This window comes from Dipodomys ordii, unplaced genomic scaffold (assembly GCF_000151885.1).
Source record: "Dipodomys ordii isolate 6190 unplaced genomic scaffold, Dord_2.0 Scaffold93, whole genome shotgun sequence".
Taxonomy (NCBI): Eukaryota; Metazoa; Chordata; class Mammalia; order Rodentia; family Heteromyidae; genus Dipodomys; species Dipodomys ordii.
Window position 1 is genome coordinate 3897147 of NW_012267309.1, and position 17673 is coordinate 3914819.

Consider the following 17673-nt stretch of genomic DNA (forward strand, 5'->3'; position numbering starts at 1 on the left):
AATCGAACCCAGGGCCTCATGCATGCTAAGCAAGCACTCTACCACTGAGCCACCTTCCCAGCCTCTCTACTCTTCTTATTACCAACTGTCCTAGCTTCCTGAGATCATATCCTCTCTTAGCCTTCCTAATTTGAGCTCATTATCTAATTCTTGGTTTTTCTTACTCCTTTAATTTCTTTTTCCATCTTGTTTGCACTGTTTAGTTATTTTATGTGAAGTGGTTGTATAACGAGGTTTCAATTCCATAAGTCAGGTTAGTATTACAATGAACTTGATCACTGTCATCCCTTCCATCATTTTCCTGTTTCTCCCTCCACCCTACCCTCGAGTTACTAATTCAATTACATAATGTACACTGAATATAATGACTACATTTACTCACACTTCCTTTTCTTCTCTTACCTTCAAATGTAGGATCCCTAAGAGTTTCATCACTCCATGGCTTTCTCTTCCTGCCCATACTTAGCCAATCTAACCCACATCCTTACCCTCACACCATCAATTATTTTGCCTTCACAAATAAAGAGCAAGTCCACATGTCCATTCCTGGCCTCCCGTTACCCAGTTTCCGCTTTCTACTGAAGTTCCCTTAGTAGTTCCTCAAGTATTTCAAACATTTTGTGCACCATATCAAGCTCCTTCCTTGTCCCTGACAGTAATCCCTCCATCTGAGATTCCTATCACTAACCACTACAGCCATCTTCACTAGCTTGCTTCTCCACTTCTCTAGTCTAGAGCTGACACATCTACAGCCAAGAGACATGCAGACCTTGTGGTAGACACACCCTGAGCACATAGGGAAATTAAGGATTCTAATCTTGACTAAGTTTCTGCTTTCTGGTAATTTACCTTTATCTCCTCTTTACCAGTCCCACAAACATTGCTCTGTTTTCATTAACTTTTCTCTGGAGTATTTTAACTAGCTACCTAACTGGTCTCCTCTCTTCTGTTTTCTTTCTCTTCTTCCTTCAGATGGTGCTTAACAGTCTTAAAATTGTGTTCATAAAGTGATGTTTCTCACCTGTCTTCAGGATAAAGTTCTACCTCCTTATTGCACAGCCCTCTGCATACTGAATCCAACATAAGGTGTAGTAAAATTTCACTTAGTCTAAATTGGATTACAAATGTCACTAGGATATGCAAAGGGAGGTGGTGGTGTTTAATGAATCAATAAACCATTCAAATACAAACTATTAAACAATAACATTTTAGGAAAAAAATGAGCAAATTTTATTTATAGTCTTGGAGGACAAAAATGTCATTTAAAGTAAGATGCAAAAACAGAAAGCTTTCTTTATTTGATAGTACTGAGGATTAAACTCAGGGCCAACCACTGAACTGTGACTCCCTAGCCCTTTTCACATTTTTTTTAAAGTGTGGGGCGGGGAGGGTGTCTCACTCTTTGCCTGAGGCTTCCTCAGACCATAATCCTCCAACCTCAGCCTCCCATATTGCTGGGGTTACAGGTGAGAACTATCATGCTTAGCTTACTCTTTTTGATCGGGTCTTGCTAAATTTTTGCCTGGGCTGGCTTAAATCATGCTTCTCTCATCTGTACTTCCCAAGTAGCTAGATTCAAAGATGTGTGCCACCACAGCTAGCCAGAAGTTCTAAAAGAAAATGTTGATTAAATTTTTTTTGTTTAGTGGGGCTGGGGGTGGGTTGGAGATGGGAAGGGATGGGAAGGGGAAACAAAGGAGGCTACAATGCTTGATAAGAAGTGAACTCATCATCTTGCTCATGTAATTGTAACCCTTCTGTACAGTATTTTCATAATAAAAAATAATAAATTTTTTGCTTAGTATTTGAAAACATATATAAACAAAATGTTATTAATAATGCCATGTCTGAAGATAAATGTCCTTGGGTGATATTTTTAATACATATCACAAGGTTTTTTTGTTTATTTGTCTTTGTCTTGTTATATAGTTCAGATTAGCCTTGAACTTAAAATCATTCTGCCTTATACTCTCAAATAATGGGGTTACAAGCATGTGCTACCATATCTAGCTAACTTCTGAATATACAAAAATATTATATAAAACAATAATTTATAGAATTATAATAAGTATTTAATTAAAAGTTGCTCAAGGAAGCAAGGTGCTGGTGGCTCATACTTGAAATCCTAGCTACTTAGGAGGCTGAAATCTGAGGATCACGGTCCAAAGCCAGCCCAGGCATGAAAGTCTAGGAGACTCAGATCTCTAATTAACCACCAGAAAAATCAGAAGTGAACCTGTGGCTCAAAGTGATAGAGCACTCTCCTTGGTCAAAAAGCTCAGGGACAATGCTCAAGCCTTGAGTTCATGCCCAATGGCTGGCCAAAAAAAGTTGCTCAATTAAAAAGTAAAATGAAACACTATGTGATATATTGTATTCTTTAGAAAGGTAGACACACTAAATGTGACAGCATGCATTATGACTTGAGGGATGGAAAAAGGTAACTCATCAGTATTCAAACTTTTGGAAGTCAGTCTATCAAACCTAAATATACATTTAGCCTTTGATCCAGCAATTACTTACACACACACACACACACACACACGGGAGAGAAGGGGAAGGTGCTTTTAGTTGCAACACTGATACTAGAAAAATAGGAAAACCTGGTAACAATCAGTGTGTTAATCGGGAAATTAGTTAAGATATATTTATGTGGTTGAAAGCTATTTATGAAGTTACTTATAAAAGAATATTTTTTCTTTTTTTTGGGGGGGGGTCCAGTCATGGGGCCTGAACTCTGGGCCTGGCTGCTGTCCCTCAGCTCTTCAGCTCAAGGCTAGCACTCTACCACTTGAGCCACAGCACCACTTTCGTCTTTTTTTCTTTTTGCTTATGTGGTGCTGAGGAATCGAACCCAGGGCCTCATGCATGCAGACAAGTGCTCTACTACTGAGCCACCTTCCCAGCCCTAAAAGAATATTTCTAATGGAAGAATACTCATGATACAGTGTTAATTTTTGTTTTATTTATTTTAATTTTGTCTGTCCTGGAATTTGAGCTCAGGGCTTCCTGTCTGTTAGGTTTTGGCTGGTTATTTTCAAGGTAGCATCTCATGAGCTTTTTGCCTATGCTGGCCTCAAATCTTGATCCTTTTTCTCTTAATCTCCTGAATAGCTAGAATTACAAGGGTGAGCCTCTGATACCTGGTTCCAGTATTCTTTTATTATTATTATTTTTTGGTCGGTCGTGGGGCTTGAACTCTGGGCCTGGGCACTGTCCCTGAGCTCATCAGCTCAAGGTGAGCACTCTACCACTTGAGCCACAGCACCACTTCTGGTTTTCTGGTGGTTAATTGGAGATAAGGTCATCACAGACTTTCTTGACCAGGCTGGCTTTGAACTACAATCCTCTGATTTCAGCCTCCTGAAGGGCTAGGATTATAGGCATGAGCCACTGGCTCATGAGCCTGGCCCAGTATTCATTTTTGAAAATGCAAAAAGCATCTTAGGGAGTCGTTGTAGTATGTTTCTATTTTTTTTAATTCCCATATACATGGGAAAAGCATGCCAAGGTCTACATTTTATGTGCTTATCACTTGCACATTTTCTAAGGGTACAGATATAATCAGAAAAAGAAGTTACTTAAAAAGTTTTTCAACTTCTGTAGGAAAAGTGACAGTTAAACAGTCTGTTCCCTTGTATATTCTATATTCCAGAGAAAGCACTACTGAGAGTCCATGTCTTAGAGGTTTTATAAAAATTAATAATTAAGCTCTCTGGTCATCACTCCCAAGATGACAAAAGAAAGAAAGAAAAAGAAACAATGGTAGTACTAAAAAGAGTTGCAGCCATGTACGTCCTATTTGTTGTACAAACTGCCCCAAGGAGCACCCAAGGACAAGGCCTTCATTAAGAAGTTCGGCATTCAGAACATGGTAGAGGCTGTATCACGAGGGACAGTTCAGAAGCAAGTGTCCTCGATGTGTGGTTGCTTCCCAAGCTCTATGTAAAGCTCCATTGCTGCATAAGTTGTGCCATTCACAGCAAGGTGGTCAGGACACAACACCCTCACCCTGATTTAGACCTGATGGTGCTGCCTTGCAGCCACCTACCAAAACCTATGTAAGGAAACCTATGTAAGGACTCAAGAGACATTGTCTCCTGGGGGCAGGGAGGAACTTATTTTTTAATTAAAAATTAAGGTATAACTCTGAAAGTATTATACCTAAAATGATCTGATATTTCTGTTTAGTATTTGTCTATAAGAAAAAGATATCCTCCTGCCCATTTTAATCCACTCAACAACTTGTGTTTGCCTAGCCTCCTTTGTCTAATTCGTCATCTAATATTGCTTAATCTGTGAGTGAGTGCAAGTATATATATAAATCAAATTGAGTTGTAATCATTACCAAGTGCTGCCTACAGGCAACGACATCACCTGAGACAATTCCTTAACATTTACAATTTAGGTGAGTATCATTATCACTGTATAAGAATATATGCTATCTGCTAGTAGAAAAAAAATAGCAAATGAACTAGTAGTATCGATATTGTCCTAAGTTCTGAAATAATTTTGATGTAAAACAATAAAAGAGTAAATTTCAGACTCCAAAAATGGCATGAACAATGATCATAAAAGAAAGAGCTTTTTCACACTAGGGTTTGAAGATAGGTTATAGTTTTATTTTTATTTATTAATTTAATTTATTTATTTAATTATTTTTGATCATGGGGCTTGAACTCGGGGCATGGGCACTGTCCCTGGGCTTTCTACCACTTTGAACCACAGCATCACATTGGATTTTCTGGAAATTAATTGGAAAATAAGAATCTCATAGATTTTCCTGCCCGGGCTGGCTTTGAGCTGTGATTGTCAGATATCAGCCTTCTGTGTAGCTAAGATCACAGGTGTGAGCCAGTTTGAATTCAAAAAATTCTAAAATGGTGCTGGCTTTCTTCCAGTTAATGACTAGATGAAAAATGTAGTACTTTTCACCTTACCTTGTTCAATCTTGTAAGCTAATATTGGTTTAAAGCAGAGTTCTTCCAAATGTGTCCATAATGGATGGAAAAGTTATAAGGGCAACTAATTACTGAAAACAATTGGGTAAACAAAGGCACCTATGATTCTTCAATGAAGGACTGACAACATATTTACCAAACTAATATGAGCTCTAGCTATCCAAGAGATGAAGATATAGACTAAAACACAGATTTATTCAGAAATGCAACTGTTTTATTACTACATTGACTTTGGGGGGATAAGACATATATCGCTTTGTATAAAAGAGAAAACAAGGAAAAATTCTAGTTTCGTTTTTAAAATACAACTCAAATATGCAATTTTCTTGTTACTAAAGTGTTACTGCAATACCTCCATGGATACGGTAAAAATTTAACTATTTCCTGAGTAATTAAAAATTTAACTATAGTAGGTTTACCTAACTCCACTCTTGGTTAAGTAGAAAAGTACCTACTATTTGTGGGTGCAACTTTGTTTTAAATAAAATAAACTATTCTGAACAAAATATAAACTGTTATGTAAAGGTTTATGGCCAAGGAGCAAGGAAAATCTTAAAACAATATTTTCAGCAAATTGAGTGGTGTTGGGGAAGCATTGGGTAGGCAGCCCAAGAAAAGTGGAGAAATCTTTCCTATAAGCTTTATATATTCCTATAGCATTCCTAGCTTTGGAGTTGTTAAAGGGAGGAAATCTACCTTTAACATATTAACAACATAGATTTCCTCCCTTTAACAACATATTCCACAAAATTTAGCTATAGTTATGAGAATGGTGGGTCAAATTCAAAAGTTAAATGTAAATGGCTACTTACCTAAAAAGCCTAAGATAACCCAAGATAATTTTCCTTCTTGGTCCATACCATTCTATCTCTCATGTTCTGTTCAACTGTGGTAGAGCAGTCCAGTATCTTTAACCCAGATGTAAGCTCTTCAGCTTCTCCTACTATATGTAGAAATGTATTCAAAGAAGTTAAGACAATTGCTTTGTATAGAAGAAAGGCTGAGCATTTGAAATTAAATTCCCAGTTCTGACTCTTTCCTTCCTACATTTTGAAGAGGGAGAGTGGAACAGGATTAAGAAGGCCTGGTGTTGGTTGGCTTAAATTTGTAATCCTAGCTACTCAGGAGGCTGAGATCTGAGGAACGAGGTTCAAAGCCATATAGAGCAGAAAACTCCGTGAGACTCTTATCTCCAATTAACCACCAGAAAACCGGAAGTGGTGCTGTGGCTCATGTGGTAGAGTGCTTGCCTTGAGCTGAGGGATGGCGTCCAAGCCCAGAGTTCAAGCCCATGACCAAAAAAAAAAAAAGAAGAAGAAGAAGGAGAGGGGAAAAGTATGGGGAAATTCTGTCATCAAGATTGAAGTCAAAGGACTAAGATCTGGTCCATGTTCTTTTTTGTGAGACATGCAATGATTTTAATCATTCCCAGTCTCAGTATGTTTATACACAAAGTAAAGGGTTCAGTATAATAATTTGTAAAGCTCCTGCCTTCGAAGCATTTAATATCATCAATATGGATAAAAGAATCAGGAAAAAGGATACTATTCAACCCTTGGCAAGAAGGTGGTGCAGAATAGGGGTGCTTCACCTGCATTGCCTTGAGGATGTTGCTCATGAAACTGCTTTCATGTAGGCAGCATGCATATAAGATTGTAGCTCCACCTAGAGAAGATAATTGGAAGTTTCCATTTCTATATATACTACTGTCCTGGAATGAAAATAAAGGAACAAGAAGCTTATCTTCTAATGAATGCTCTAACTCAAAAAACAATGCTCTCCTCATCCTGTGAGTAGAGTTGATTCATATGAAATATACATATATATAATCAGATTTAAATTATAGCTGCTTCTTGGATGACTTTGTGTGTGTGTGTGTGTGTGTATCTGGTTCTGGGGCTTGAACTCAGGAGTCTAGGTGCTGTCCCTGAGCCTTCTTCCTTTTTTTCTTCATGTCTAGTGCTCTACCATTTGAGTCACACCTACAGTTTTGGGTTTTGGGTGTATAATTGGATATAAGAGTCTCTGACTTTCCTGTCTGGGCTGACTTTGAACTATAGTCCTCAGATCTCAGCCTCCTGTGTAGCTTGGATTACAGGCATGAGCCACCAGCACCTGGACAGATAACTTCTTTTAATTTTTTTTTATGGTCCTGGGGCTTGAACTCAGAGCCTAGGTACTGTTTCAGAGCCTCTTTGTGCCACAGCACCTTTTCTGGCTTTGTTTCTGAGTAGTTTATTGGAGATGAGTCTCGCTGACTTTCCTGCCTAGACTGGCTTTGAACCACAATCCTCAGATCTCAGCCTCCTGAGTAGCTAGGATTATAGGCATGAGCCACCAGTAAAGGAGTTTCAAAACTCCTTTTATTATATTTATGTTATAAATATTATCTCTAAGAACCACTGGAGTTATAACATTAGACATGAAAATAAAGAACTGTCTCAGCAAGGCACAATTTACTGCTGCAGAAAGGTGTGCCATCACCCAGAAATCTGGCAAGTAAGCACACAGAGCAGACAAGCCACTCCCCTATTTAATGCTAACATAGCAGGGATTAAATATCCTCTGCTGGGTCCCTCCCCCACAGTATAACCCCTGCTTTCACTGTATTTGATGTCAGTATAATTTGTGGAGGGGAAGGGGAAAAACAAATCGTTTAAATAGGGATACAGGTGGACCCATTGCAACAATGAGATGTACAAGTCGTTATGTCGAAAATAAACTTTACAACTTTGGGGGGGGGAGGATTGGGGGGGCGGGAGGGGGGAGGATGGGAAGGGACAGGAAGGGGAAACCAAGGAGGAGGCTACAATGCTTGATAAGAAATGTACTCATTATCTTGCCCATGTAATTGTAACCCCTCTGACAGTATTTTCACAATTAAAAACACACACACACACACACACACACACACAAATAAATAAATAAATATCCTCTGCTCCGAGTTGTTGAGCTCACAATCTTCTTGTGATTGGCTAGTTTGAATAGGACAAAATGTATTTACTTTTTAAAGACTTTGCAATAAGATTAAGTGTAGACCAGTAATCTCAAAACATACCCACACCCTCTGCTATTTCTTGAACCCTGTGGCATGAGTGTTTGAGCTGCGTCTTTTTCCATCTTGGGGAAAAAAAAAAACAGTGAAGACAAAACTTTACATTTCAAAAATCCTTCTCCCTTATCCCCAAGCAGTTCCCTTTTTTCTTTCTGTACTTGCTGATATTATCTAAGCATCATAATCAACAAGAGCCGAGCCACTGGGACAAAGCAGGAACTTTTAAGCAACCCACTTTGACAGATAGTTTTTCTTGCAATTCCCTATTTTTATTTTCTGTTCTTTTTCGTCAAAGTGCTTTAACATTAGTGTCCATATGAATTAGTTCCCTTCCTTATTTAGCAAGGGAACCATTTAATTCTGAATTTTTAGTTGATGGTTCAATCTAAGGCTGTATTTTTGAGGATGAAGGTACAACCTTTACTCCTAATCAGAATCCATTAAGAGCCATCCAAATTTTTCTATGCCATCTTGCTAGTGGGACTTAATTGTTCTACAATTTCCTTTACTGCCTTCCTAGTATAATTGACAAACCTTTGTTGGTTATGGTAAACATAATTGATCCACTTTCTAATCAACAGTGGCCCACCAAAATAGTGCTGATTCAAATTCAGCAGCTATTTGATTCCTAGCCTTAGAATCATCAGGAACTCTTCATTAGACTCTGATGGCATTCATATAAACTTGGAAGTCAAATGATCCACTCAGGTTGAAGTCTTGTTTCTGTCTTTGCTTTGTTGAAAAGTGCTTTGGCTGTTGAATTGCTAAGGTGAAAGGGATAGCCAGTTGAACCAAAGTACAGATTAGCAAAATAAGAGGCTAATTATTTTTTTAAACACCAAAAATCATTATTATAATTTCTGGGACTGGGATGTAACTCAGCAGCAAAGCACTTGCCTAGCAAATGCCACATCCTGGGTTCAATACCCAGTACCAATAAAAAAAAAAAAAGAATTTCTGGCAAAGTCAGAAAAACATCAGACTGAAGAAAACCTATTCTCTTAAAAAAAAAAAACATTGCACTATGCAAAACAAAAGAAATGTACATATCACCCAATGTGGAAGAAATAAGTGTATTGCAAAGCTCATAGAACTCATAAATGTTATCGACCATGATAGACAATTTGCCCCATGAAAGTTAGAATATGTATGTGACTTTAACTAAGCATCACTATCCCACAGTACTGTGAATTTGGGAAATTATGTAATCACTTAATCACAATAAAGAATTTGAAAAAAAACCCACATTGCAGTACTTTCATATATGAAACCAGCTTTCAGCATCATACTGAAATGATATAACATGAAATTTATGACAGAGAATTCTATAGTCATTACTATAATACTGTAACCTAGGTTAATTATCAAGATATAATATCTATTGTAAATCCTGTGTGAATTAAATTATAATCTGTAAAATGATTTTTCTAGTTCTACTATTTCTTCTGCAATGAGTAGGTCCTTTTCTATTAATACATTCTTGTTTATCTTTTCTATAAATGTATATTAATTACAAAAAATAATTACATTGTGAAATTTTCATTATGTCTGAAACATATGATCATATTCACCCTCCATTTCACCGTTTATCCTCCCTTTTCCTTCCACTGATCCTTTCTCTTTCCTAGTGGCCCCTGTCATTTATACATATATTGTATTGTTGATAGTATAGATTCAACTTGAGAGGAAACATGCCATCATTGTCCTTGAGTCTGGCTTCTTTCCATTAAAATGATGATCTCCAATGCCATTTATTTTTCTGCACATTATATATACATAAAAATATATTATAAATGTAAATATATAATTTAATAAGAAAGATCTATATGATATATGTAGCATAACATGCAATATATTATAGTATAACATCATTATATTATTATATATTTAACATTATATAGTATATAATGCTATATTATAATTATATAATTAATAAATTATTATATATAGTATATTATATCATATAATAATATATTTTATTAGGGCTGGGAAGGTGGCTTAGTGGTAGAGTGCTTGCCTTGCATGCATGATTCCTCAGCACCACATAAACAAAAAAAGCTGGAAGTGGCACTGTGGCTCAAGTGGTAGAGCACTAGCCTTGAGCTGAAGAGCTGAGGAACAGTACCCAGGCCCAGAGTTCAATCCCCATGACCAACAAAAAAATATTTTTTATTCATGTATTATGTATTATTGCATTAATTTATTATCTATTATATTAACACATAACATATTATAATATAATATTTTATAATATAATATAATAACATATTTTACATGCAATATACATTATATATTATATATAATAAAATGTTATATATAGTATATCATATATTACATATTATATAGTTATATAATTATATTATTGTGGAATTTTATTATACTTAATATGTAGTATGTTATATGTTATTATAATTAGTATAATATTACATTGTAATATAATATAATTATATAATATCAACTATAATTATTTTATTATATAATTATATTACATATTATTATATATTATACATGACTATATAATATATATTATTATACTATGTTATGGTAAAGATAATGTGATACATACATATATGTGTATTTATATACCCACTCATCATTGATGGGTATCTAATCTACAGTGATTCCATAACCTGGCTATTATGAGTAGAGCTACAATAGATTGGGGCATGCCACTACCTCTCTTGTAAGCTGACTTTCATTTGTTTGAATATATACCCTGGAGTGGCATAGCTGGATCATAGGATAGTTTTACAATGGCTTTACTAATTACTTTCATTTCTACCAACCTGTGCTTGTACGTACTTTTATTCTTCTTCCCTGCCTTCACTCCCTAATATTTGTTTTTTATTTTCTTGATGCCATTCTGACAGGGATGAGACAGAATCTCAGTATAGTTTTGATTTATATTTCCCTGATGGCTAAAGATATTGAACATTTCCTTTTCTTTTATCTGTTGGCCATTTGTACTTGAAAAGAATCATTTCATCTGTTCATTTACATTGGATTATTTGATCTTTTGGTGTCCAATTCTTTATAGTTTCATAAATAAAAAAAAATGTTCTGGCTGGGCGCTTTTGGCTCATGCCTATAATCTTAGCTACTCAGGATCTGAGGATTGCGGGTCAAAGCCATTCCGAACAGAAAAGTCCATAAGACTCTTATCTTCAATTAACCACCTGAAAACCAGAAGTGGCACTGTGGCTTAAAGTGGTAGAGCACTAGCGTTGAGCTGAAGAGCTCAGGGACAACATTTAGGTCCTGAGTTCAAGTCCCAGGGCTTCAAATTCCTCAATTGACAATGAAACAACAACAACAATAACAAACATGTTCTAGATATTAAATCTATCAGATAAATTAGTTGGTTAAGCTTTGCTGAATGGTGAAGCTTTTTAATTTAATGTAATCCATGATATTATTTCCTGATCTATTAGGGTCCTAATTCAGAAAGTTATTGCTTATGCTAATATCTTGAAGTTGTTATACAGGAATTCTAACAAGATACAGAGAAATGCCATACTCTGAGAGGTCAAATCCGAGTGTTCATTACAAAGCCCATGACTGTGACTGTGTCTGGACTTGTGTTCCCCAAAAACTCACAGCCTGGAAGGCAGTTAATACAGAGCTTATAAAGGCAAAAACCACATGATTGGTATGAGGAGCCAAACCTAGCAAAAGTGTGTCTACAAAGCAAAGAAAGCTAGGGGAACAATCTGGGGCAATCAAGGGCAAGAATTCTCTGGAAGAAAAGTTTCCTGGAATTTACTGACTTTCTTGGAGCTTAAGGACCCTCAACACACTTGCAGTTCTCAGAACTGGGTGAAAAGTTCCCACCATCTGATGGAGGTGAGGACAAGATAGCCTTACTTAGGCCAACTATCCATATATCAAAGTGTTCCCATATGTTTTCCTCTAGCGGTTAGTATTGCCATTTTGTTATCATTAAGGTCACCTACAACCTCCTTGCCTTACATTGTAGTTCTAGCTATTCTCCTACTCTGCCTCCAGGAGAGCCAGTTACAGTTGCTGACTATTCCTACTTTTTTTTCTGTGCTTCTTCTCTATTTCTCCTTTGTGGTTATTCTTGTTTTTAGCTGCTCTGTTGTCTTTTTTTTTCTTAAAAAAAATTTTTTTTTCCTATGCCAGTACTGGGCTTGAACTTAGGGCCTCATGCCTCTTGGTAGGCTTTTTCATTCAAAACTGACACTTGATCACTTGAGCCACATCTCTACTGTTAGCTTTTTAGTGGTTAATTAGAGACAAAAATCTCTTGGATTTGACTTCCCTGGCTGGCTTCAGAGATCCTCAGATCACAGCCTCCTGATTATCTAGGATTATAAACATGAACTGCCATTGTCTAGCTTCATTATTACTCTTTTTGGTAGCCATGTTGTATCAAAATCAGCTAGTAAGAAATCCTGCAGGGCTGGGAAGGTGGCTCAGTGGTAGAGTGCTTGCCTTGCATGCATGAGGCCCTGGGTTCGATTCCTCAGCACCACATAAGCAGAAAAAAAAAAAGCTGGAAGTGGTACTGCTCAAGTGGTAGAGCGCTAGCCTTGAGCTGAAGAGCTGAGGGACAGTGCCCAGGCCCAGAGTTCAGACCCCACGATCAGACCAAAAAAAAAGAAAAATGAAAAAGAAATCCTGCATGGTAGCACATATATGCTTTTGATGCAATTTTGTTAATTAAAAAAAAAACTACTTTCTGGCACATCAGAATATTCCATGTTCACCATTATTTCCCACCCACCCAGATATGAAGCCATTATTCTTTTTAGTGGGAAAGTATTTAGAAACTAGGATATGGGCACATACTGATTGCTGGGCATTTATTGTGTACTCAAATTTAACATCACAGAGAGTTTCTTTGGCTTCCTTAATTGTATTTTTATATCTCTTTTTGCACATAGTAAGGCTTATCTAACATCAATATAACTATTTCCTCAGGACTACGACATTTTAAAAAAAAAATCCTAGAATTCCAATATTGGTATTACCACTAACAAGAAATCTACTAAAAAAAGTTTAAGATTTTTTTGCATGGGGGTAGAAGGGAAAAACTGAGAGAGAGAAAGAGAGAGAGAGAGGAAAGTGGTAACATTGTCCAAACAGAAATGAACTCTTTACTTGACCTATGTAACTGTAACCACTCTGTCCACCACCTTTATAATAACAATTTTAAAAAATTTTAAAGATTTTTTGCAGTCCTTTCCCATATGTCTATATTCTACCATAAATGTATACTCAGAATACTATGTTCAATTTTTCCTGAAATAATTTTATGTTTACTGTGTGGTTAAATTATCAATTTCATATGGAATTAACCATTATTGTTTCTCTTTGTTTTCAAAGTTGAGATAGTTGAATTAATATTATATTTCAATTCAACAGAGACCTGAGAAATGAAGCCTAAAATGAAGTGCACAACCTCCAAAATTTCTCCAGCCAAACTGAAGAGCTCAGCTGAAAAATCCCTGGTAAAATCTTGCAAACTAAGAAGTAAGGAATTAACATTTTTAGGCATTTTCTACACTATTTTTGTCATCAAATGCTTGTTAATACAATGTTTATATATGCTGCCTCACAAAAGCCACTAAGCTACAAAAGCTGGCATTAAAAAAGAGTGGTTGATAATAATATAATATAGCATCTTTTAGTTTTGAACAGACCATATATACATACATACACTCATATAAAACTTTTGTTTGTTTGATTCATCACAGGACAATAATGGCTCAGATAACTTAAACCTATGGACAGTATAAATAACAATAGCTTTTATTGCAACCAGTTTGCTCTACCCATACTTTGTCATCAAATCACTAAATTATTTTCCCTACTGAACAAAGTTGTAAAGTAAACCACTTTCATTCAATAAATACTTGTTAACATCCCTTGATGTATCAACCATATGGCCTTGTGATTATTTTTTCACAAGTTTGTACTGCTATTATAAAGGTGATATACAGTCTGGGCACCGGTGGCTCATGCCTATAATCCTAGCAACTCAGGAGGCTGAGATCTGAGGATTGAGGTTCAAAGCCAGACAGGGCAGAAAACTCCATGAGATGCTTATCTCCAATTATCCACCAGAAAACTGGAAGTGGAGCTGTGGCTCAAGTGGTAGAGCACTGGCCTTGAGCTGAAGAGCTGAGGGACAGTACCCAGGCCCAGAGTTCAAGTTCCATGACTGACAAAAAAAAAAAGGTGATCTACAGATCAGTATAATTACATAAGTCAGGTAAAGAGTACAATTCTTTTTGGGCAATGTCACCCATTCCCTTGTTCTCTCTCAGTTCTTCCCTCCTGTAAGTTGTATGGTTCATTTTCAACATAATGTATAGTGAGTACCACTAATGCATTTGTTCACCCTTTGATAACTTGTGATTATTGATGAAAGAGAGAACAATGATATTTGAACAATCTAGGCCCTAAATAAATCAGAATTACTGAACTGATTCTAAAATATGGAATAAGATAAAAGGGAAATAAAGACATGACATGACATGAAAGGACTTATGTCTATGAGCTTTAAAAATATCTACCTACGAAGCCAGGAGCCAATGGCTCAAGCCTATAATCCTAGCAACTCAGAAGGCTGAGATCTGAGGGTTGCCGTTCAAAGCCAGCCTGGGCAGGAAAGGCTGCGAGACTCTTATTTCCAATAAATCACCAGAAAACCAGAGGTGGCACAGTGGCTCAAGTGATAGAGTGCCCACCTTGAGCTGAAGAGCTGAGGGTTAGCACTCAGGCCCAGAGTTCAAGCCCCATGGGAAAAAAAAAATCACCTATGAAAGGATCCTGCAAATACACAGTTTTTCATATGAGAGCAGAAACACAAAAGAGTTAACAGAGTTCTGTTGGACTGGAGAGAAAATGGAAGGTATGGAAACATGGTAAGCCTGGTACCTCCTTGTCCTTCATTCTCCTCCAGGTGAAAAGAGAAGGCAGTAATTAAAAATGTCATTCTGTCTCCTCTTGTTCTTCCTGAGGTTCTTGCTTACAGATGCTGTTTTGGTAAGCAGAGAAAAAAAATTCAACTAATTTCTGAATTTCAAGGAAATCACATTTAATAGTCCCTTTACTTGTAGCTGACTTAAAATGCTCTGAGCAGAAACAGTGATTGGGTGGAAGTCACTTAAGTGTTTCCATATTCCTTCTTATTAAAAAATGGGCTTCCTCCCTCCCTCCCTTCCTTCCTTCCTTCCTTCCTTCCTTCCCTCACTCCCTCCCTCCCTCCCTTCTTCCTTCCTTTCTTCCTTCCTTCCCTCTTTCTCTCTTTTGTTCTCTTTTCCTATGCTAGTACTGGGACTTGAACTTGAGGCATCATGTTCTCGCTTAGCTTCTTTGCTCATGGTTGGCACTCAACCACTTGAACTTCATTTCCAGCTTTTTGCTAGTTAACTAGAAATTGAGTCTCACAGATTTGTCTGCCCAGCCTGGCTTTAAATGGAGATGGCTTTAAATGGAGATCCTCCAGAATAGTTAGAATTGATAAGGAAAGCCTTATCAATTATATCAGAAGTAGCTCAGTCCCACCATTATCAGAACTAGCTCAACTTGATATTGCCAGAACCAGCTTGCACATAATTTTTGAGAAACTGTAACCATTGGGGTAAACAAAAACTCAAACACCTCCAAAACTGTGCTTTTCCTGATACAAGGATTGTATTCCTCTCAGAGTTTGGAGTAGAAAGCCCTCTGGGCCAGCTGGCAAAAATGGAACTGAGTTCTCCTATTTCTCTGAGTGTTGCTTGGTTTCTTGTCTGTTTTCCTGTAGCAGAATTACAGATGTGAGGCACAGGTTCCCAACAAGCATGAGTTTTCTTATATCCAGAAAATAAGGGCTTTACAGGTACTAGAATGTGGGAATAGGCACTAATGCCAAACTTTAACTCCTTATTGGTGCAGTGATCCTAACTGTTTATCCATACCACTCAGAGGAGAGCGAAAGATAATCCCCAAGTCATTTATATGGCTCTGGAATACAGCACATTTTGGGGGGGGGGGTCCAGTCGTGGGGCCTGAACTCTGGGCCTGGGCGCTGCCCCTCAGCTCTTCAGCTCAAGGCTAGGGCTCTACCACTTGAGCCACAGGGCCACTTCCGGCTTTTCTTTTGCTGCTTATGTGGTGCTGAGGAATGGAACCCAGGGCCTCATGCATGCAAGGCAAGGGCTCTACCACTGAGCCAACTCCCCAGCCCCATAGCACATTATTTTTATTGCCACCTATGAAGATCTTCCAATCGCACTGATAGAATAGTCTTACATTTTTATGGAGTGGGGGATCAGGGCCTTACTAGGTAAGTACTCTATCACCAGAGCCATATACACAGTTCTTTGCTTTTAGTTTGTTTTTCAGATATAGTTTAAATTATTTTACCCAAGCTGGTCTCAGGCCATAATCATCCTATTCTGGCCTCTCAAATACCTGTGGTATTACACTGTACCCAGCTTATTTTTGTGATAGGGTCTCACGTTTTTGTCCAGGCTAGCCTTGCGTCAAAATTCTATCTCCACCTCTCAAGTAGTTGAGATCACAGGTATCTACCAATATGCCCAGATTTTAGCTTAATATTAAAATTGCAATTATTTAAACACTCCTAGTGAAAAAGTTATCAAGTAGCTAGGCAGTTTGTGGCAAGTATGACCCAATACTCAAAGCGCAAGAAATCTCACACCCATTCCTTTTTTAAACAAACTGTTCTGAAGTTCCAGACAAGACAAAAATAGCTCATTTAATTCCTTCTTCTACCTTATTCTACTAGGATGTGACATTTCACAGCTCACAAATCCCCAAAACAATATCCATCCACTACAGGTATCTGTACCCCCAGGTCTGTCACCTTGTGTACCAACAATGTACAGAACTTAATGCAAACCCTCTCCAGAGTTTCCCCTTCTCATTTCCCAATTATCTAAATGGGAGACCTGGCATAGTGCTGCATTCGTCTCAATTCAAGTTCCATAAGAGGAACAGATAAAGGGACTGTAGTCCAAGGCTAGACCCTGGCAAAAATGTAAGCTTTGGGTATGATTCTGTGCTAGATTGCCTGCCTAGCAAACAAGGACCAAGGATGGGCCCTCAATTCAAATCCCATTAGCACTAAAAGTTTGTTTGTTTGTTTTTAAGAGATAATAAAAACAACAAGAATCTAAATGTGTAGCTCACCTGAGGAGAATTAAAGATTTGGAAACATTGTATCTATACCCTTGCCTGGGGATCACTTGTCCAGAACTAATTAGAAATCAATCCTTTTTGACTAAGTCTGGACATGTAAGATCTCTTGTGGAGATCAAAGGAGCATCAACTTTATCCTGGGAACAGTAGGGAACCACTGAACAGTAGGGAACCACTGGAAATGTTTAAGAGGGGAAAAACAAACTGAACTTAATTTAAATAGACCACATTGGTGTGAGTATAAAGACCGAAAAGAGTACAAACAGAAACTGAGATTCAATTTTTTTCTACAGACCAAATGATTTTCCTATCTCATTTGGCAGCAGAATATGTCCTGAACTCATTTATTTGTTAAATTCCAAACTGAAGGGGAAGGGGGGGAGGAGAAGGATTGGGATTGGGGGGGAGAGGGGAGGCTGGGAAGGGATGTGAAGGGTAAACAAAGGAGGAGGCTGCAATGCTTGGTAAGAAATGTATGCA

At 37.4% G+C, this 17673-nt stretch overlaps 1 protein-coding gene across 1 annotated transcript in view; it reads left to right on the forward strand.

Moving 5' to 3' along the window:
* Il33 (interleukin 33) overlaps window positions 1-17673 on the forward strand; it is a 38753-nt gene that overhangs the window by 11480 nt on the left and 9600 nt on the right. Inside the window, exon 2 of the mRNA XM_013026439.1 lies at window positions 13405-13512. Coding sequence (XP_012881893.1) covers window positions 13416-13512 — 97 coding nt within the window. The 5' untranslated portion in view covers window positions 13405-13415. The remainder of the gene's footprint in view (window positions 1-13404; window positions 13513-17673) is intronic.